The 22,555-nt window shown below is 51.3% G+C and overlaps 1 protein-coding gene across 1 annotated transcript; it reads left to right on the forward strand.

Annotated features, from left to right (window-relative positions):
• Nucleotides 1-2,527: 2,527 nt before the first annotated feature.
• On the forward strand, nucleotides 2,528-13,808 carry C3H3orf18 (chromosome 3 C3orf18 homolog). The gene is made up of 5 exons (XM_038322694.1): nucleotides 2,528-2,749; nucleotides 4,250-4,626; nucleotides 7,800-7,825; nucleotides 8,412-8,559; nucleotides 9,527-13,808. The coding sequence occupies exons 2-5, from the start codon at nucleotides 4,393-4,395 to the stop codon at nucleotides 9,605-9,607; spliced, it is 489 nt and encodes a 162-aa protein (XP_038178622.1). The 5' UTR covers nucleotides 2,528-2,749; nucleotides 4,250-4,392; the 3' UTR covers nucleotides 9,608-13,808.
• Nucleotides 13,809-22,555: the final 8,747 nt, after the last annotated feature.

The following is a 22,555-nucleotide window of genomic DNA, read 5'->3' on the forward strand; positions in this document are numbered from 1 at the left end:
GATTTTGTTGGCAACTCGTTGATTAACTTTAAGTGCCCAGACCTTTCTAGGCTTTAGTTGCACCTTTTATAAAATTCATAGCGGTTGCAGGACCTGCACAGGCATGTAGCCACAGCTCCTGGAGAGGCTGAAGCAGGAAGATCATACGTTCAGGGCCAGCCTGGGTAATTTAGTAAAAACCTGTCTCAAAATTAAAAAGGTGGGAGGAAGCCTTGAAGGGATAGCTCAGCGGTTAGAAGCACATATTGCTCTTGCAGAGGACTTAAGTTCCAAGCACGTCAGGCGGCACCTGCGCTCACCTGTACATACCTACCCACACACATACACATAATTTTAAGAAATAAAATTTTTAAATTTTGAAACTAAAAATTAGCTCATTGGAGGTAGCTCAGTTGTTGGTGTGCTCACTTAACATGCACAAAATTCTGGGTTTGGTGCCCATCAATGGGATATGGTGATATGCACTTATAAACCCCTGCTCTCAAAAGGTGGAGGCACAGAAACCAGAAGCTCATCTTTCAAGGCTAGACTGGGCCACAGAAAACTCTGTTTCAAAAAAGTAAAAAATAAAAAATTGGGGGGAAAAGGGAGGGGGCTGTGTTGTGGAATAGAATATTTGTTTAACTAAGATGTGTTACATTTGTTTGTGCTGCAGAATAATTGTTTAACTATGTAAAGATGTGTTGAATTTGTTTTTTAAGATTTATTTATTTATTATGTATACAATATTTTTAGTATTCTGCATGCATGCCTGCAGGGCAGAAGAGGGCACCAGACCCCATTACAGATGGTTGTGAGCCACCATGTGGTTGCTGGGAATTGAACTCAGGACCTTTGGAAGAACAGGCAATGCTCTTAACCTCTGAGCCATCTCTCCAGCCCCAAATTTGTTTAATGATGTAAAGAAGTTTTGCTTTTGTTTATGCTGCATTTGTTTAACTATGTAAAGATGTTTTGCTGTTTTGCCTTGCCTGCCTAAGGCACCTGACTGGTCTAATAGAAATCTGAACAGCCAATAGCTAGGCAGTAGAGGAATAGGTGGGGCTGGTGAGCAGAGAGAATAAGTAGGAGAAGGAATCTAGGCTCAAGGGAGAAAGAGAGGGAGGCATTCAGGGCCAGCCAGGCAGGCAGCTGCCTGAAACAGATACAGAGTAGGACATACAGAAGGAAAGAAAGGTTAAAAAAAGGCTTAGGCAAAATGTAGATGAAGAGACACAGGTTAATATAAGTTATAAGAGCTAGTGGGGCAAGCCTAAACTAAAGCCAAGATTCATAACTAATAAGTCTCCAAGACATGATGGGGGAGTTGGTGGTCCTAGAAAGTCTGCTACAGGGTTGGGAACTGGGTATACTGGTACACACCTATAAATCCCAGTGCAAGGGGTTCTGGGGAGATGGCTCAGTGGTTAAGAGCACTGGCTGTTTTTCCAGAGGACCTAGGTTCAATTTTCAGCACCCACAGTCTGAAACTCCAGTACCAAAGGATTCAATGCCCTCTTCTGGCTTCCTCAGGCACCACACACACACACACACACACACATGCACACGCACACACGTGCACGCACACACACGCATGCACGCACACATGCGCGCTCACATGCACATGGTGCACAGATATATATGCTGACAAAACATTCTTACACATAAAAATCAATTAAAATTCAAAATCCCAGCACCCAGGGAGTGGAGGGTTGGCTTGTTTCAAAGCCAGCCTGGGCTACATAGTGAATATTAGGCCATCCTGGACAACACAACAATATGATACTTTGTCTAGAGGACCATAGTTGGGAGGGGGGTTAAAGGGCTGGGGAATCTAACTCTGGAGCAGAGGGAATTAGTGCCTCAGTCCTGCGATGAATTTTACTGTGGATGGAAGCTGTTATGAGGGGTATAGGCTTGCTTGGGTCAGGGTACACAATTATAGTATAATGTCATTCCATTATAATTCTATTCTGCCCCTAACATCTCTGGACTGAAGACTCTCCATTTATAGCCCCATAGTTGGAGTCATTTACCAAAAATCTACCAAAAAGTCCTTTCATCCGTGTTCCTATCTAAGCAGGAAGTGGAGGCAAAAGGAAGAGAAGCAGTTTGCTGTTCAAGGACATAAACTCAGTATGAGGATCAAGCCAGAGTTCAATTTAGGCTTCAAAGATCGAGTCTACTGCTCTCATCAAACCTCTGTACCTAAGCATTTTCTGCTTACAAGACTGTCCCAGTGCGATGGAGCTGGCCAGGAGCCCGAATTCTGGCCCAGAAAGGATCTGGCCACCTACGGTCCACTGCCCAACTTCCGGCAGGTCACCAGGGTCAGAGGTAGTCTCCGAGAATCTCTTTTGACTGTCGGATTTCAGCTCCCAGCTCCCGCTGGGGGCGGAGCTACATCCGAACGACAGGCGAGTAGGCCAATGTTGGTCGGGTTTTAGGCCTATCAACCAATCAGAGCCAGGAGGCGCGGAGGGGGCGGGAGGCAAGGCTCTCCGGCTCCTGGGGATCCCCCGAGGCTGCTCATCCTAACCCCACCCCCTCCATGGTCCGGACCCAGCCCACCCCAGCTCAGGCTGTCAGCTGGCGCAGGATAATACTAGCTGATCCCTGCGTTCAGGGAAGGCAGACCTTGGGTCGGACCTGTCGCCTCCAAAGCCGGGGCCTGGGTGTTCCCCCCCCCCCGCCCACGCCTCCCGCCCTCCTGCCGGTCGCTACCACCCTTAGCTTCTCAGACTGAGCTCCTCGTCCCGGAGAGGATTAAGTAAGTGCCTGAGCTCGGCTGCTTCTGAGCAAGAATGGAGGAATCAGGGTCGTGGAGGCGGGCGTGGGGACTGAGGCAGGGAGGACTGAGAGACCTGATGGAGAATGGCATGCAGCTTCTTGGAGGTCGCGGTGTCCACCACTTTCACCCCAGTGTTCTTCCTTCCCCTTTGGACCCCGAGGCAGGCCAAGAAAATAGTCAGCAGGATGCCTTCTCTCCCTTTGGCTCATAATAAACTGAGACTCAAAGCAAGTTAAGGGTCTGATCCAAGGTCATGGCTGGGATCAGTGGCAGAGCTCAGAAGTGAACCTGAGACTTCTTGTTGAGCCAAGCTGGAGAGGTCAGAAAGGAATAAGCCTACTCCATGCATGACCTTCTGCCAGTTTTGCTCCTCCCTAGGGGACTATGATGGGTATGTGCTCACTTTCACACATAATCTTGCACCTGCAAGAGGAGGTATCCCATGCATGCCTATGAGCCACACAGAGAAACATGTATGTAGCCATAAGCTAAGGATCCTTTCTTTTTCTAGGTCTGCCCCTCTGTGCCATTGCTAGGACTCCTTCCCACCCTGCTTTACCTAAGACCCACGGGGCTCAGTGATTTCCCACCCTCTGGTTCCAAAATAGGAGAGAAACAGGAGAAGGCGGTTCAAAGTGGGTATTCCCTTACTGCCTTTGCAGATGTAACTCCTTGCCTTACATCAAGGAATGACAGGAGTTGGTCCAGTGACCACCCCTGCCAACTGCCCCCCTGCCAGAGGACCTAGCTCAGTCTGTCCTTCCTGCCTCTTGGTGTCTCAGAACCAGCTCCACCTCAGCCCCAACCACAGCCTGGGTCACACAGGTCCAGTGACTCCTGTGCCCTCTTCCTCCTGGCTTGTGGGTGGTAGTGATGGAGATTTGAAACAAGTGCCTCCTGTAGACAGGCCTTGTGCTCAGCTAAGTTCTCTCCCTACTGGGAACATCCCCCCCTGAGGGACTTGTTCATTCTAACTAGCCCTGCCACAGCATGGGATTGCTCTTACCAGTTCCACTTTGGGGGAAAAAACTAGACACAGAGAAAAGTGGGGACTTGCCTGGGATTATCCTGTGAGCCCAGGATTCAAAATCAGGTCTTTCTGAATCTTAGGCAAGCGTTTCCCTTTAAGCAAGGAAAAGGATGCAGATTTTTTCCCAGGCAGGACGAGAGGTGTATGGAGTGTAGGGAGGGAGGAGGTAGGAAGAGAAGAAATAGAGAGTGCAGAGATATTTGTGCAAGGGTGGACTTTTCCTTTCAGGCCTTCTGCATCTTCTATCTTCCATGTATGATCAATATAATCATGTTTTCATGTCTCTGCATTCATATAGGAACCATAGGCAAAGCCTCTGTCCTAATACTCCCTGAACTTGACTTACTCCGTCTTGAAACCTTTACTTCCTCAGCACCTCCAGACTCTAGAGGGATTTATCTCTGGCCGTGCCCCTGCTGTAACTCCTGCTTTTATTCTTGCCTTTCTAGAGCCCAGGAAGGCAGGGGTCGCCTGCTAATGATTTGGCTGTGCTGGTGGTCATCACATTGTTGGGAGCTACAGCCTTGGACACCCCTCACGTCAGAAGTCAGTGGGCAGGTTGACTGAGCACTGGCAGACTCCCAGCATCAGCATGAATTCCAGGGTCCCAGCTACTCAGAACTGGTTCAGCAGCCACCCACCCACCACAGAGCCTGACTTGGAACCTGCCACTGAAGGGTCTACCACAGAGACTACTACCCTCAGCCCAGAAACCACAAGCTTCAATGGCACCAGAATCCCAGATATGGCAGGTGGTGCAGCTGGTGTGGGTACCATGCTTCTGTCTTTTGGGATCATCACAGTGATTGGCCTGGCTGTGGCCATGGTGAGAGCTGGGGCGAGCTGGAGAAGGCCCAGAGGCTGTCCTTTGGGGGAGGGTGATTAGTGTTTAGACTTACAGACATCCTAATTAGAAGACAATGGTCCATTAATGATGATGCAATTCCCTCCCACCTACTCCCAAGATTTATTTACTGGGGCCCAGATAAGCAATTCTAATCAGAAGAGCCAGAAACAAGTCTGAATAATACATGGTGTTTTGAGCTGGGGCATATAAGATTGGGACTTTGGGACTTGGGAGGGGTCAAGACACCTGGTCTTGGTAGGCAGACTTTGAAGCAGATAGGAGTTTCTGTGAGCAACAAGCAGGGCAGTGAAGCAAAGGAGTGTGGGAGTTTCAATAGCAGTAGAGACCAGAAGGTGGTTGAGCTATTTTGTGGGCAACAGAGTCTGGGCGGGATGCTTTAGCATGGCAGGCTGTTAGCAGTTCGTTTATGCATTCATTTGGGAATTATTTACTGACTATCTTCCTTTACCCTTGGGACACAACAGAGCCAGAAGCAACAAGAGAGGTCCTGACTTGTGTTTCTTATGAAGAGTGGGTTAATAGGCAAGGCGTTTTATGTAGGCTAGGTGGTCGTAGACAGCTGGGAAGAAACATTTGAGTTCTGACTCCAGGTAGGAGCCTGACCTCATTGTCACAGGAAGGGCCAGGGCAGGTAGCCATCGGAACAGAGGTGAGCTAAGAGAACACTGTAAGTATCCTTCAACAGTGACAGACACAAAGAATGTCACTGAAGGGCCACTAGCGGTTGTACAAGTTAAGACTAAGGAAAGTGGGGTACACCTGGAGTCTCCTAGAAGGCCAGTAATAATTTGCATTCTGCCCTTTGTTCTTTACAGGCAACGGATGGCTAGCCTTAAGCTCAGGAGCATGTGGATCTGACTACAGGGCTGGACAGGGCCACTGGGTTGCAGATCAGTTAGTCAAGTGTATAGCATGTATAGCAGGTGCAAAGTCCTAGGTTCAGTCTTCAGCAGTGGGATAAAAACAAATAAACAAACAACACACACACTCATACACACACACATTCACACACACATAACACATTCATAAGCTCACACACACAAAAGGCAAGACTAGGCATCCAAGGCCTGACTAGAGCTAGGATTAAACTAGGGTTGCCATATGGGCCCTGCAGGCTTCAGATGGATGCCAGGGAGCAACTGTTGGCCAGCAATAGGGCCAGGATGCATCACGCACAGAGGGAGGCCAGGAAGGAGAGCTTTCCTGGGGTAGGAATGAGGAAGAATGGTAACCTGTGGTGGTTAAAACAGCCTGAGATACCCTAACCTCAGGGTCAAATGGCTTAGAGTCTGTCTCTGTTCTAAGCGGAAGATTTTGACATGGGAATTTGATAAGGCTGCCTTACTCTTTGTCCCTAAGGGACATTCAGGCCAGAGTGGATGATCTTCCCACCAAAGGTAGAGGGACAGAAGTGGTCAGACAAAGACAGTGGAGGGCAGAGAAGAGCTCCAAGGCACACTGGGGAAGACTTCTAGAAATTTCTCACATGCCTCTTCCTTCCCCTTGTGCCAGCCTTGAACCATGCCATTGATGCATGGAGGAGTCAGTGCCAGCCTCGTGCCTCGCATGGGGAGTATGAAAAGAGTGTGTGTGGTGCAGGCAGACGCAGAACTCCCAGCAGATCCCTGGGAGATGTGGGGCTGGGCAGACAGAGGCAGTGAAATTGGGAAAGGAAGTGGAAGCTGTCCTCAGCTGGGGCGGAGGGCCCACAGGGCAAAGGCATGCAAGCTGGATGGAGTTTCCGTCTGGTTTTTCCTGAGATTATCCTGAGTCACAGGCCACAGGGGATGGGGGAGATTTGGACCAAAAGCCACGAGGTCAAGGAGCAAGACCACGGTCCTGTGGCTGGAGCTCAGGGAGGAAGGGGGCTGGGGAGACTTAGACCTGAGTTTCTTTTCCATCTACCCATAGGACAGCAAAGAGTCACTCCCTGGAGCAGGTGGATGAGCAAGGGACATTTTAGCTTTTTTCCACTTGAGATCAGATGAGAAAGCTCTCAGCCAGATTGGGAATTAAACAGATTCAAGCTATTGAGTTGATTACAAAGATTGTGGGAGCCACAGGGACTTAGGACAAACTCGAAGATGTGGTTTTCCCCAAGCAAAAGCTGTCATATTCTTTTTGTTGATTTGTTTGTTTGTTTTTGTTTTCCTGAAGGAAGATCTCACTATGTAGCACTAGGCCTTGAACTCATAGAGATCTGCCTGCCTCTGCCTCCTAAGTGCTGGGATCAAAGATATTCATGACGATACCTGGCTATCATATTCTTGATATTCAGAACTTGTTGGTTTGGAGAAGAGCAGATGGTGTCAGTGGGCCTTGGAGTCCCTGCCCAGGCATGGTCTCCCAAACATCCCCACCTTCTTCTCTCTCTTTGGTACTTGGTACCAAGGTTTCCCACTCCTGCTGGTGAATTCTAGTTAGTTTCTGGTTGTCAACTTTTGTGTCTGGACAAGGGAGGGAGGGACCCAGGAACTTGTTTAGGATCCCTTAGCATCAGCATTCTCATCTGCGCAGCTGAGTTCCAAGGCTCAGCTGTGCCGAGCGTTGCCTGGAGCTGGGCCGTGATTGATCTGTCCTGCCTTTTACCTAGAGGTGGCTTCAGTGGGAATTGAGGGGAAGGGACACACCGAGTCCTCCCTTTCCCCTTCAGCACTGAGGAGTCCCAGGCAGATGCTGAGTGGGAGTTCAGTCAGAATTTGGAGAGCTGGAAGCAGTCAATTCCAGACAGGCCTAACTAGTTTTTCTATGCCTGGCCCCCATCTCCAAATCTGCAGACTCAGTCTGGGATCAGTTGGCATCTGAAGATATCAAAGGAGCAGGGTGTGGGTGTGCAGGCCTGCAATTCTAGCTCTCAGAGACCGAATTAGAAGGATGGAGAGTTCAAGGTCGGCCTAGACTACATAGGGAATTCCAGGCAAGCCTGGGCTACATAGTAAGACATTATTGAGACAGGGGATAGGGCAAATATGAAGCATACATGTAAGATATACATGTCTGAATGGTATGGGGACCCACAAGTGCTCCACTTTTTATCCTCTGTGGCTCTCTCATTATGAGCATTATGAGGACATGCTGGGTTGCTGGGGATCACCGTTTCTCACTATCTGACACTGTTCCTTCTCTTGCAGGTTTTATACATCAGGAAGAAGAAGAGGTAATTCCCCAGATGGTTCCTTGAAGCTGTAGCCCACAGGAAGGGCTGGACTAGGGTCCAGGGGATGTGAGTGGGAAAGGAGAAAGAGGCCCAGCACTAAGGCTCCTGTCCCTGGGTGTGGGGGTGGAGGTCAAGGCTTCTTCAGCCCACTCATGATTGGGGGTGGCCGCTTTCACACGCAGGCAGGCATATGATTCTGAGAAAACAGGTGTAACCCTGGAATCGGGGTGTGGGGAAAGGAAAGAAGAGTAGGGGTCATCAATATCCAGCTACCTTTGCCCTGACAGCTTATGTTGGCTGCCATCGGCTCCCTCCTCGACTTCAGTCCATAGAGGCTGGGATTGCAGTAGATTCCTGGCCCAGGCAGTTCCCATAGATCCTACAGCCAGACCCTGGGATGGCTTGTTGTTCATGCTAAGGCTGCCCATCTGAGAGTCAGTAGATAATTCAGGTTCAAAGATGTCTATCAGTGAATCCTGAGGGAAGATTTAGGGTACCTTAAACTTGGTGTATGGCTCTCTTGGCCACCAGGACTGAGGGAGGAAGGCTCTGTCCTACCCTCAAACAGCCTCTGTCCTCTCCCAAGGCTGGAGAAGCTACGCCACCAGCTCATGCCTATGTACAGCTTTGACCCCGCGGAGGAGCAAGACGAGCTGGAGCAGGAGCTCCTGGAACATGGGCGAGATGCTGCCTCCCTGCAGGCCGCTGCCTCCCTGCAGGCCACACAGGGCAAGGTAAGCACTGGCCAGTCTCCCTAGCCGCCCCTGGAGCTGTCCCATCTCCTACAGCCCACCCACCATCCTTCCCATGCATTTTGCCAGTCCCTGCCAGGTGATGAGGTGGCAGCTTTGTGTATGTGCGTCTCGTCAGATATTTTTAGAAAGTGCTGGAATTGTTCTCCAGCCCTCGTGGACTCACCATGCAAAGCCAGGCTTTGTGGGCTCCACCTGGCTGAGCTCTGACAGCCTGTAGATCTTGGAGGCCCAGCTGGGATCCCTGAGCCTAGTTTTCTCTTCGATGTATGGAAATCCTAATTCTTGCCCTATGAGCCCTCATGTACTAGATGGGAAAGTGGAAAACAAACAAAAACTAAAGGCAAGACTGAGAGGGGCAAGGAGTCTTAGGCTTCTCTAGTCCGTGAGGATCCGTGGCCCAGCGTGAGTGGTGAGGGGGCTCAGACTCTTCAGCAGAGACAGCTCTGAGTAGGCTGGTGAATCCTAATGCCTGACAGTCCGGGGCTGTGGAGACCCAAGCCAAACACACCTCAGCCATGCCCTAATCTTCTCAGAGTCATCTGGCAGCCAGGCCACTTGCCACCACTTTCCCAATCCTCAAAGCTGGAGGACCATGAAGGGCTGGCGGGGGGGGGGGGGGGGGGGGGAAGGGGCCGTCCTTGATCGAGGGCGAGAAGGCCAGACGTGAGATCTTCCTGCTGGCAGAAAGAACACATGCTGAATTAATTCAATACTAAACCCATAGTAATTGCTGCCAAGGTCCAGGGCAAGCTGGGAATGGCTTGGGAGAGGGAGGAGCCGTTGGAGCCAGGACACATTTCTAGACTGAACTTGGCAGAAGGGCATTCTAGGCATAAGGCATAACTGATACCAGGCAAAAGCAGGCACAAGGAAGTGAGGGTGGAAGCGACTGAACCAGAGACTGGCTCTGGTCAAGGTTTTGATACCCCTGCCTATCTCCCTGCAGGGCACTCTCTCTTCCCAAGGCCCACTGCAGAGGCCTAGCAGGCTGGTGTTTACTGATGTAGCCAATGCCATCCACGCGTGAGTAGCCTGAGAACAGGCCTGGACCTCTGACAAAGACACCTGCCACAGTGCCAGCAGCGCTGCCCACTTCCTGACTGTCAAGACCTATTCTCAGGACCTGCACCATGGCTACCACAAGACAGGAAAGGGCTGTGAGAGACCCCAGCTGTGCTGAGGCCCCATCCGCTGACTCTCAGGCTTGAAGAGAGAGCTCTGACCAGGCTAGCCATCTGGCTAATGACTTCTCCTGAACCAATGGTCCTGGCACGGAAGGCAGCCCTCATGCAGGAAGGCTAAGAGCCACTGATGGCTTCCTGGTCTCCTGGACATAAACCTCACATCAAGGTCTGCTTCTCTGATGGGGAAGAAGGGCACAAGCTTGAAGGGCAAGGGAGAAGAGAGGCATGCTTCCCCCCCACCCCCAGGATTGCCTTTTTCCTTTTTTTTTTTCCCTGAAGCCTCCTCTAGGGTAAAGAGAGGCAAATCCCCAGATAATAGGGACAGGGCAGGGCAGCACCTTTTGGGGAGGGTTGTTTGGTTGTTTATTTTTTGAGACAGGGTCTTGGCTGGCCCGGAACTTGCTGTGTAGATAAGGCTGGTCTCCAACTCATAGAGATCTACCTGCCTCTGCCTCCTGAGTGCTGGGATGAAAAGAGTACCCCACCACATCCAGCTAAGGCAGCACCATTTATAGGCCCAGGAGACCCAGGGACAGAGCTGGAAATGCCTAGTAGAAAGGGCTACAGAAACCCAGGGGCTGTCCATAGTTAGGGTACTGGATATCATGGTGAGTGGGTGAGCACGAAGTCTCTCAGCCACATATCACTGGCAGCCAAGGCAGCTGAGAGAGATGAGATTGGGAGCCTGGGTATGGAAAGATGCAACTCCCCCAGATGTGGAGAAAGGCTTCACACATGTGCATGAGTGGGCTGTACACAGACACGTACCTGTTCCAGAATAAGAGTAAGACAGAGGCCCTCCGCATCAGCTCCACTTTGCAAGCTGACTCCCACCCCGTGGTATGGAGTGGAGCATCACCATAGGCTTCTTCCTCTCCTTTGGTGATCAGGGCTGCATGGAAGAGGGAAAGAGAGCTGGGTTCCTCTGCCACTGTGTTTCTTCAGTGGGCTCCAAAAGCTGGGCTGAGCTGCTCCCCTTCCAGTATGGGGCTCTGGGAGAGGCCTTTGGTCGAAGGGCAGTCACAGGTCAGACTAGTAGGAAAAGTTACGGTTGCCTAGAGGGGAGTGTTCTTTGAGGAAAAGACCTAAGAAAGCGAGTCTGGTTTTAGTTTTGCCCTTCCGCCCTCTGCAGGAAGGGCACTCAGTGTCGTGGACTGTAGAGGGGGTTTCTGCCGTTGGTCTCACTCTAGTCTTGGACGTGGGAGGCTGACACCAGGGGCATCTGGACAGAGTAATCACAAAGACGGGGGGCAGTTTCTCCACTGGGACCCACACGTGAGCATGCACAGAGGCGTGTCCCCAGCTTCGTCGCCACGGCTGTCCTCTGCTGGCTAGAGGGGCTGCGGGGGTGGCACATGCTGTTGGGCTGATCCCACATGTCAGGAGGTGAGAGGCTAGGAGGATCCCATGGGGCCGGCTCTGGTTTTATCCCTGCCCGGAGATGCTATAAATACGTTAGCGCTTGAGCAACTGGAGGGCTCTGAGTAATTTAGGATGCACAACGCTGTAATTTAACTGGCAGCATCTCCATGTGGGAGAGCATTAAAGATGTAATTAAGATGTTTACACAAAGAGAATGGAGTCTTTGACACTTGGGGTGCAAAACCCCAGGAGGGGACACAGTGGGTGAGGTGAGGATCTGTGGGAGGCCTGGGGACAGTCACTTGGGTCCCAGCTATGAGGTGGCAGGCAGCCCAGCTGTTTTTCTTGATCTGTCCATGGAAACGCTTTGGCCTGGAGTCCAAAGTTGCTCTGGGGCCTCATGCTTCAACTGGGAGATGGGGTGACAAGGCCTGTAGTTGTGGAGAGGTCAAGAGGACAGAATCTTGTGAGATCAGGTCCGGAAGAGGGCTTGATCTCCAAAGATTGTGGAGTGCCATATGGTGTCTCAGGATCCACAGGACTTAGGTTTGAAATACAAAAGTAAAACGGTTTTCTATGGAACACAAAGTAAAGGATATATAGCATGGGATGGGAGTCGGTCAGGTTTTATGTATGGGACCCACCTGCGAGGCTAACAGAGATTTAGAGAAAAAAGACACTGCGGTGACCAGTTTGCCCAGGAACGCTCCAGTAATAATGCTGAAAGCCCCTTAAGAGAGCTAACGTTCAGACTAGCATGATGGAAATATGGAGGGAGTTAGCCTCCAAGTTCCCTGATGAGGGCTGGGCTGAAGGTGGGGGCCGTAGGTCGTGGGATAGAGCTTCAGCAAGGCTAAGAACCGTGTACTCCATGGGTCAAGCACATGAGCTACAGCTGAACCTGTCAGTGATAGATTGGCTGTTAGGAAAGCCTCCTCGTGGAAGATTGGCCGGGCATGGGATGAACAAGCGGACTGTGTGTTCCCACATTATTAGTCAACCCTTGGTTCAGGGATGGAGGTGCTGCAGAGCCCTTGGTATCCTGAAGAAATAAGGGTGACACCCAGGGGCCAGGGATGCTGACAGAAGTAGGAGAACCCCTGTGCCCTTTTCTTTTGCCGCATGACCAGGCCCCTTTCCTGCAGGGTGGGCCTGGCTAAGAGACGGACACAGGCTGCTTTCTGTGAGTGGCAGGCCACCTATTTATAGACTGCACCCTCACGGTAAACTGTCCCTTCTACTCACCTTGTTCTGTTTTCTAGATCTTTCTCCTACTCTCAGAAGAAATCCAAATTCCCGTATCTCTCACAGAGTGTAGGGCTGATAAACATTGAGGTGAAAGGGTCTGGTGGATGTGTTCTCCTTGAGGACTTAGGCTTGGTTGCCTAAGGAGACTCTCCTTGCCTCTCTCAGTGGTGAATGGGGTAAGGCAGTATTGCCCACCATTGCTGCTTCTAAAATTGGCAATTGGGCCCCTCTGAGGAAGGCCCTCCCCCTCCCTATAATCAATCAGACTCTCTGTATTTCTATGTCTCTCTGCCTGTCTCTGTATGTCTTTGTCTGTCTCTGTCTCTCGCTCTCTCCCATGCATGAATTCTCTCTTTATGAATAGCAACCAGGGCTTCAGGTCAGAAGCAGCGGGGCTGGCAGCGGGCAGTGTCAGGGTAGATGTAGATGGGCACCTTCAAAGGAGGCTGTCTCTTGTTTAATATAGTGAAGTGTCACCTTGGAGCCGAAGTGAATAGAGTAATCCCATTGCTTGGCTGCCGGCAGACTGTGGGGATGCCTTCAGAATGTAAAGGGAAGCTCCTGTCGGAGAGAGCTCAGAAACTCCTGCAGTGCTCTGACCTTCCTGGAGACTCTTAGAAACATTCCCTCCAGCCCAGTAGCCCATCAGTGAGCCAACCCGCACTGTACTTTGTTCTACACAGAAGAGAAGGATGCCAAGTAGAAAAAAAAAAGATAAGCAGTGTTATGAGTGCCCTGTGTGTCCATATCTTTATATTTACAGCTAAACATAAAGAAAGGCAGAAGGTTAGGTCAGGGAATGCCTGGAGTATTCTGAGGCTCAGACATCCCTATGCTGTCCTGTGAAGCTGTACCCCTTAGGTAGGCCTCAGTGTGTGTGTCAGGGTGGGGCTTGTCTAAGAATGTCTGAGGGAAATCCCAGGGCATCCTGGCCTAAAAGGGCTTAGGACATGGGGACAACTGCAGGTGGGACAGCTGTGGCTTCCCATAGAATGCCCTTGAAAAGACATACTGAGAAACGAACACGAAATCTGTGAGCACCAGGTACAGGGAGAGGAAGAGGATGGGGAAGAGCAGGGGCCCTTTAGGCATCACAAAGTAGGATTAGGACACGTGCCATCCTGCCTGGAACAAGCCACATGCCACCTCACTTCACCTTCAGAGTTAGTTGGCAGTGGTCACTGGCTCTTACTTCTTAGCTTGGGTCCTGCAGAGGCAGATCAGGGTAGGGGACAGGACTCCTTAGGGACATCCTGATCACCCCCACCCCAAGGCCCCAAGAAAGCTAGCTGAAGCAAGCAAGCATGCAGAGTAAGGATAAGAATCTCAGAGAAGGACTGGAGAGACTGATCAGTGGTTACAGCATGTACTGCTGTTTCAGAAGACCTCAGTTCTGCTCGCAACATCCATGTCAGATGGATCACACCCCCTGTGACTCCAGCTCCCAGCATCCATGTCAGATGGATCATACCCCCTGTGACTCCAGCTTCAGAGGCCCCCCTCTTCGGGCCTCCATAGGCACCTGTACTCATGTACACAAACCTATGCATACAGATAATTTTACAAAATACAAATAAATCTTTTTTATTTTTTTTTTCAAGAATCCCAGAGCAAAGCCCAGTGATAGAGCCTTCATTCCAGAGAGGGACTGCCAAGGAGGTAGAGGAGCCGAGTGCTGAGACGTGAAGGCGGTTTCCTTCCCTTCCCCCTGCCCTGGTACAGGGGTGTGTGTTAGAAAGTCCACCTCTCTGAGAATCCCAGTTTGCAGGACACTTCCCAATTCTCACAGTTCTTCTGCGATGGTGACTCCCTTGGAACTTGGTCGGATCCATGATCGACAGCCTGAGATCCCTGTATGGTAGACAGGAAGAAGGGCCGGAACACTGCGAGGTCCCTCAGAGTCAGGGTTTCTGTATCTAGTGTAGTGTGGAACCTGCAGGCAGGGTGGGGCGTGAAGGAGAGAAGTAGCCTTTCTCTGAGGCCAGGGATCCTACCTCTGATCAGTGGGTCACAGCCTGGGCTAGTGCCTTAGGGTTTCTATTGCTATGATAAAACACCATGACCATAAACAACTTGGTGAGGATATCAGTTTACAGTTCCAAGTTGTCATCCATCATTGAGGGGAGTCAGGACAGGAGCCTGGAGGCAGCAGCTGGTACACAGGCCATGGTGGAGGAGGGCGCTGCCCACTGACTGCTCCTCATGGCTTGCTCAATGCTTTCTTATACACCCCTAGGCCACCTGCCCAGGAGTGGCACCACCCACAGGGAGCTGGGTCCTCCCACGTCAATCATTAATCAAGAAAATGCACCACAGGCTTGTCTACAGGCCAATTAGTGTGTGTGTGTGTGTGTGTGTGTGTGTGTGTGTGTGTGTGTGTGTGTGTGTGATGGGGAGGGATTTTTCTCAGTTGAGGCTCTTTCTTCAAAATGACTTTAGCTTGTGTTGAGTTGACATAAAACTAGCCAGCACAGCACAGCACAGTCCTCACAGTTAGAGGAAAGCCCCAGGCAGCTTGGAAGCAGAATCGATCACAGGAGGGCCTCCTTCCAAGTGTCCCCCATAGTGTGAGGGTTCTAGAATGTGTAGAGAGCTAGAAGGGCAGGAGGAGGAGGGCTGGGACACAGCTGAAGTCAAAGTGAGTACAAGAGCCCCGTTAAATTTCTCACTGGCCTCTGGAGTCCGGGCTCCACTGCACAAGAGAACATTCTGAGTAATAGTTGATGGTAGCCAACACAGGAGTGACATGGATCCTCACAGTGGCCTAGAAGGCAACAGCAACAAACATTGCCCAAAGTGTTCAGAAACATAAATAGGCCAGTTCTTGAGTTGTGGAGGGTTAGGAAGAGGCTGAGAATCTACCTGGTGGGTGGGGTGAGCTTGGAGAGAACTGAGACTCTCTCTTGCCTCCTGGAACACCCCCCTGAGGAGAATGGGTACCAGGCCCTCTATTTCTGGGACATGGCTTCCTGAGGCTCCCGGACACATTGCCACATGACCTCCAGTCTAGACCTCCCCGTCAGAGGCTTGGCCTGGTCCAGAGCAAGACAGAAGGATGCCTGGGCCAAGTACCCACTGCCTCTTCCATTTCGCCTGGTCACTAGGCCCATTGGTACCCTGCTCCATCAGGTGACTGGCAGGCCTGAAGATCCCTCTGGGAGTCCAGGTTTGACCTCACCTCACCCCAGACATCTCTCTCACCACCCCACTTGCCTGTCCCAGATGGAATCCAGGCCAGTCCCCAGGGACGGAAGTTTTGGCAGAAGCCACAGCTTGGGCTGGATTCCACTTGGCGAGAGAACTCACGCTCCTCCCTGTTTCCCTCAGTCCAGCTGGATGCTCCTACAAACACCTCTGCAGCTCATGTGTTTATAACTCAATGGGATGGGGTGGGTGGGGGCTCTCAGACTCCGACACAGGAGTCTTTGACATGTGGCTTTCTTTCTTCCCTGGGCCCCTCAGACCTCACAAAGTACACAGGACTAAGCAAGCATTTTGAATGTGGCTAACAACATGTGAGGGGCTTCCTGACTTCCAGGACCGACTTCGCTGAGTTAGAGGTACTGACCAGAGCTGCTCCCAGGCCCCAAAGTTTTAGTCAGGGAAGGCTACCTGGAGGAGACACAGGGCCATGCCCAACCACTTTCTCCCTCAGCTGTCCAGGACATGGCTGTGGCTGTGGCTATGACTCACCTATGACTTCCCCAAGAAATCCTGTGGAAGTCAGCACTCGGTCTCCCAGCAAGCACCGTGCGTCCAGGAGATGGCATACTCTGGGCAGATTTCCTTGTGTTGACCATACAGGCTTCCTAACTGGGAGTCGGTTGGAAGCCCAGTACAATAGGGCCTCATCCATAGCCTGGGCATGAGCTTCTCTACTCACATAAACTAAAGCTCTTCCCAGGTCCTGGAGCCCTTTGGGTCTAAAGCAGGGGAAGAGGGTTTACCCCTCATGAGGAGTGCTGGGGGAGGACTTGGGTAAAGTCATCTTAGAGGCCTGGTACCTATGAGCCTAGAACGGGATAGATGGCAGGTAGGCGCAGAAGGAAACCTGCCTGCCTGGCACCCAGGCACCCATCTGGTTAGATGGCAGAAGACATGCTTAGCCAGAGGCTGGAGGTTGGGTGAAGACCTGGAGTCCAGCTGCCTGCCTTGCTTAGCCAGAGGCTGGAGGTTGCGTGAAGGCCTGGAGTCCAGCTGCCGGCACTGGCAAGAATGGGACCTGGAACACCCTCCTGCCGCGGACACATTCCTGCTGGATGTGACAACTCATGGGGAGCTGCCTTGTGAACTGGAGCCACTGTCAGAGGAGGCAAAAACACCCAATCCTGCCTCACCCTCAAAGGCACTTCCCCTTGGTCACCCTCCACCTGGGGGCTCTTCCTGACCCCTCAGGGCAGTCACCCTTTCTCTTCCACTCACCTGCCCTCTGACCCAGCCAGTAGGTTCTCCATTTTGCCTAAAACAGGGCAGAGCAAAGCTGAACATGGCGGCATCTATTGGCAGTCCCAGCCTTTTAGAGGTCAAGACAGTAGGATTGTGAGTTTGAGACCCAGCCGGGCTACATCATAGGAAGAGGACAAAAATGAGGAAGGGAAGGAGGCAGAAGAAGAAACTGCCAGACATAGAATCTGAAAGTAACAGCCTCCTGCGGGCTACAGTGTACCTGCTGCAAGCCAGGTACTTCCGCCCATCCCCCTCCAGGGCCTTTATCAGAGAAAGCACAGGCGTGTCCAGAGAGCCATGGGGACTCAGGATCCTATGGCCAGGAAGCAGGGCGGCAGGGGGATAGCTTGAGAGAAGATGCCTGGCTCTTTGCGGAGCTGATACCTAGGAAGGCTATTGATTTCTAAGCCCCCAGGATATTTTCCGCAGACTGACTTGCTTATGGAGACCCCATCAAAGAGATAGCCCACTCCCCTTCATCCAGAGGAGAATGAAAAGGTACTGAGCAGCAGTCTGAATGGAGAGGCAGAACTTATACCTGGAAAAGTTGGCTCAGAGGAGGCCCCTCACCTACGTTCACTACAGTGGGGAAAGCCAGGAATATCCACCACACCCCTCAACTCAAGTGCATGGAGTAAGTATTGGCAGTGGCTTCAGGTGCCAAGTCTGGCTCCAGGCTACTTGATCCAGGCACAGCGAAGGGTGTGGTGATCTCAGACACCCTTAATTGTCGCAATTCTGCATGATTAGCCCCTCCTGCAGGCAGAGGGCCACCTACATAGCACAGGAGGTCTAGATTCACAGACTGGAGCATCAGGCTTTCAGCTGGGCTAGGGCCCTCTGTCTACACACTTCCAGACTAGAGCTTCTGATAAGGTCGCCAGCCACACTCCATCCCAATCGGCCTTGCAGCCTTTCAAAGCAACTATAATGCCACCTGCTGGCAACTCTATGCACTGACCGCCTCAGCCAAGTACTAATGGATAGCCTAAGAGCTGTCCTCTGACCCCATTTGACCCCTCTCCTATCCCCTCCCGTCTTCTCCCTTCTCCTTCTCTTGGCCCCTTCTCTCCCCATTTCCCCTCCCCTCCTCTATCCAGAAACCCTGGCCATGTACTCTTGCCAAGGAGAACACTCACTCCTTACCTCCGCACCCTGGCTGCCTCTCTCACTTCACCCTGGGACCCATGCTGCTACCCAGACTTCTGTTGGTCAGGATCCACAGGGCCCACCCTACTCTCCTGCCATTAGACTGCAGGACCCAGAGAGCCACAAAATGGGCCTAACCTTCCCTGCCTGGCATTCAGTGAAAGACTCATTCTCTGAAGGAAGTCAAGAACACAAGATTATCAGAGATTTAAGAGATTTACCAGCAGCTCAACAATAAATCAATAAAATGACACTCTGAAGCCTGGTTGAAGTTTGTGAAGTTCCTGGATCCTCACAGACAGAACCAGAGCTGTCCAATCTCCTGGCAACCTAGAGAGCACCTTTGTGTGTCCAGATTACAGGAAACAAAGGCACAGGACAGTAAGGGAGCCTACCTAGTACATAGCAGAGCCTGAACTTGGCCCCAGGGAAGATAGCCCTGGATCTCACTGCCAAAATTCACAAAGAAGGAAAGAATATTCTCTGGACCTGAAGCTGTTTCTTGGCTAGTTATTTGTTCTTTTGGGCCACTCTCAACTTTTCTACACCAGGTCCTCTGCGGGGCTCTGGTGCTGACAGGCACAGATGGGGCTGGCCTTAGAAGAACCCCATCTGTTGAGAGTCAGGGCAATGGGACCATGAGCAATGACATCCCTTACCAGGAAGTGAGGGAGGGCACAGGTGAGGTCACAGGAAGATCATAGGCAAGGGTGTGTTGTGCTGAGTCTCACAGTGGGTTGAGTTAGGTTTGATATAAAGCCATAGGGGTATGTTTTCAACTGGGATGTGCTTCTTCAGAGAAAGGCTACTAACAATGGCGATCTCACTGCAATCCTGAAAACATGCACTTGGCTGTGTGGGGTCCACGCCACGTGACACACCCATTCTGCCACCCTTTCTAAATTGCCTTTCCTGGGACTAGTGCTAGTTGAGATGACTCTATTGGACGCTGCTCTGAGACCACACCTGTGTCTACAGCTCCTGCCCTCTCAAGATGATTTTTCCGAGTCCCGACAATGAGTGAGATGAAATCAAGTCCCCCTGGCCAGAGGAGGCAGTGGCACTGTTGGGAGTATTTCCTCTGTGACCACCAGGTGACAGTACAGGTCAGAATATTGGGTTGAATGGTGGCGTAGTGGGTGATGAGTGGGAATGGGGCTGAAACTGGGAGTGGTGTCCAAAGGGTGGCCCAGGGGATGCTGGGGCTTTCGTAGGCTTCTGTAGGGATGAGGTCTCTGAGCCACATTTATGCTCAGTCTTTGGAAAGTCACTGGAGGGTCCCCTAGTTCTAGGTCACTTTCCAGGCTCACCTTCTGCTCTGACTCTCCCAAGTGGCACAAGTTTCAGAGTGGCCTCCCACTACCAGCACTTAGGAGACTATGGCAGGCTAGCCTGAGCTACAGAGTAAGACCCTGTCTCAAAACAAGAGGGGGACTGAAGCTACTCATCAGTGGTAGAGAGCCTGCCTACCACAGACAGAGCCCTGACTTTGATCGCCAGCACCATAAAAAGGAAAGTGGCCCCCGACCGACAGAAAACCTGCAGACCTCCCCCCAAGTTTCTCAGAGCCAAGCTAGGAAGGAAGTCCTCTGCTTCAGACGCAACTGACCTTGTACTTCTTGGATCCAGCCTGGGAGTGGTCTCCCCTGGGAACTCTGGGACAGAGCCTGAGCTCTAGAGCCAGGGAACCCCTCTGACAAGGCTTCAAGCAGCAGCCTTGGGTCAGAAGACCATGGGGGTATATTTTACACAGGCAAGGGTGAGGTTCCTAAGATTCGTGGAAACACAGATGGCAGGGGCTGCTTCCTTGCTCGATCCTGAGATGACATTTCCAGAAGGGCATTTTGCTACAGCTTCTGTCTTAGGACACCCACTCCCTCCCTAGTGCCCAGGTCAGATATCATGCTCTATCCAGCCCCAGAGGCTGGTTACTCTCTCCCCTCCAGTTTTTTTCAAAAGATTTCTCTTTCTTTCTCTTTCTTTCTTTCTTTCTTTCCTTCCTTCCTTCCTTCCTTCCTTTCTTATGTATACAACATTCTGCCTGCATATATGCCCACACGCCAGAAGAGGGCGTCAGATCTCATTACAGATGGTTGTGAGCCACCATATGGTTGCTGGGAATTGAACTCAGGTTCTCTGGAAGAGCAGGGAGTGCTCTTAACCGCTGAGCCATCTCTCCAGCCCTCTCCCCTCCAGTTTTATGAGCACGTGTGTGTATATACCTACTGGCCCCCCTTCCCTGAGCCTCCTGGTCTCCCCCACCATGCTCACTTTGTACCATCTTCACCTGAGAGACTTCAGTTCATGAAGAGCCCAGTCTGGCTGCTAAGGTCCTCCATGTTCTGCCTCTCATTGTGCCCCAGCCATTTGATCCTAGACCATCCGGTCACTGCTGCTGCCCCCTCACCCTCTGCTTGGGCTGTGGTCACCCCTCATTCTGCCCCTGGCCAGGCCTTCCCCTGGTGGGCAGTGGCCTCTTCCCTGCCCTCCACCCAGTTTTCTGGCAATTACCTGGGTGATTAATTTGGCAATTAATTTAGTAATTAATCATGTTCTGGCTTTTCAAGATGCTCTTTTTAGCTAGCCTGGCCTGGAATATAGATCTGCTTGGCTCTTCTTTCCTGGGAAGGGGGAGGGGACCAGGTCTATTCTGAATGTTCTTAAGCAGCTATGGGGTGGGGGTGGGGGCATTCAGGCTGCAGTTTCGCAGGGAGAGAGACCCAGTCCCACCTTCAGAGACCCAGAGGGAGCTCCCAGCTATAGTTCAGCACTCTCTCAGCCTGTATCCAGGTAGGAGGACTCGTTACTCCTGAAGCGGTTGTCCCATCTCCTGCCTAGCCTCCCTACAGCCTCCTGGAGACTTCTTTCAGAATCCCAGAAGAACCGATCACTCTTGGATCGATGAAGAACTGTGAGCCTGCTCCTCAGTGGGTCCTCAGTCCCCTGAGGGCTGCTGTCTGCCTGGAAGAATGGTAGAGGTGCCATTCGGATCAGTGTGGTCAATACCAGGACTTGGCAGTAGTGGGGAAAGTGAGTCTTGCTGTGTGTTGAGGTTTGGGAGCTAGGCTCAACCTTGGTGGCCCTGACCTTGCTGTGAGCTCCTCTGGGGCCAGCCACCAGATGGTGGGCCACACTTATAGTCACCAGATGTACTGCCAAGATGGGGTCCCTGTGGAGCCAGCCCTGTGGCATTGATTGAAATGCCCCCCTGCCAATTATGATTTTTAAAGAAATGCATAATGATCCTTAATTGGCACCCTCATTAGGTGCCAATTAAACACTTAAGTATTTCTTACAAGTTTAACACATTAATAAGGCAGCTCATTACATGGTAACAAGATTTATTTCTCATATTTAGTATATTGTTTCACCATCATTGGCAGTAGAGTCATTTTGGAAAACATGGTATCTTAATGATTGTACACATATGCTTTCCCACCTTGCCTCAGCCACTGGATGGTCCTGCCAGACACCAGATCCTTGATCTCTGGTGGGCCAGGTGCCAGTCCCTGGGTCCCCTGGATTCTTTTGGACTGGCCTCCTAAAGTGAGTCAAGCAGGGTCACTTTCTTCCCAAGTCTGGAAGGGCCAGAGCTGGCCTCTGCAGCAGGGTACAATCTGCCAGGCGTAAGGGATGAGGAGGCCCGTACAACTCCTGTCCATTTAGCCCGCTATGCACTGACTGCATGGGCACTGGAGTCGGAGTGCATGCTTTCTGCTTTTAGTCACCTGGCAGAGCCCAGGTGGGAGGCAGACACTAGACTCGTGACTGACATTGTAAGTGCAGGAGATCAGAAGCCAGAGGAGGATGGAGAGGTCCTTTGAGGTTGCACCCTGGAGTGGGTAGAGAGTTGCAGAGAGGCCAGGGACCTGGGAGAGGTTGGAGACGCTAGACCAGTGGTTCTCAACCTGTGGGTCGCAACCCCTTTGGGGAATCCCATATCAGACATCCTGCATATCAGATTTTTACATTATGATTCATAACAGTAGCAAAACTAGTTAGGAAGTAGCAACACAATAGTTTTGTAGTTGGGGTCATCACATGAGGAACTGTATTAAGGGGTTGAAGTATTAGAAAGGCTGACAATCAGTGTTATGGAGTCTAGAGGATGGACTTCTGACTGGAATTGACCCTCTAGTGCCTTACAGAGTTCTGACCTCCCTCCAAAGGGCAATGGGAATCAGTGCTTTGAACACACACCCACATAGAGAGGAGAGAGAGACAGAGAGAGAGGTGACCAGATGCCTGACTTAGAAAACTCAAGTGGAGGAGCCCAGGGTAATACATACAGCCTCTGTCTCCTACCTGCTTAACTCCTAGGTACCTATCTCCAGGCTGTAGAGCCAGATGCAGTTTAATTGTTTGGAGAAGGAAACGGAGAGAGGTCTGGAGAACACTGTAAGCTTTGGGCTGTCGTTTTTTATTACTTGTTTATGTGTGTACCTGTCTTGTATGCACATGTGTGTGTGCAGTTGTATGTCTTGTATGCACATGTGTGTGCAGTTGTGTGTCTTGTATGCACGTGTGTGTGTGTTATTGCACTCACAGGAAGATGTTGAGCATCTCCTAGTGCTCCCTTACTCCCC

Source organism: Arvicola amphibius, chromosome 3 (genome assembly GCF_903992535.2).
Source record: "Arvicola amphibius chromosome 3, mArvAmp1.2, whole genome shotgun sequence".
Classification (NCBI taxonomy): Eukaryota; Metazoa; Chordata; class Mammalia; order Rodentia; family Cricetidae; genus Arvicola; species Arvicola amphibius.

Coding starts and splice junctions, on each gene's coding strand:
- C3H3orf18 (XM_038322694.1), top strand. CDS start 4,393: ATGAATTCCAGGGTCCCAGCTACTCAGAACTGGTTCAGCAGCCACCCA. Junction 4,627..7,799: donor TTGGCCTGGCTGTGGCCATG/GTGAGAGCTGGG, acceptor CTTCTCTTGCAG/GTTTTATACATCAGGAAGAA. Junction 8,560..9,526: donor TGCAGGCCACACAGGGCAAG/GTAAGCACTGGC, acceptor ATCTCCCTGCAG/GGCACTCTCTCTTCCCAAGG.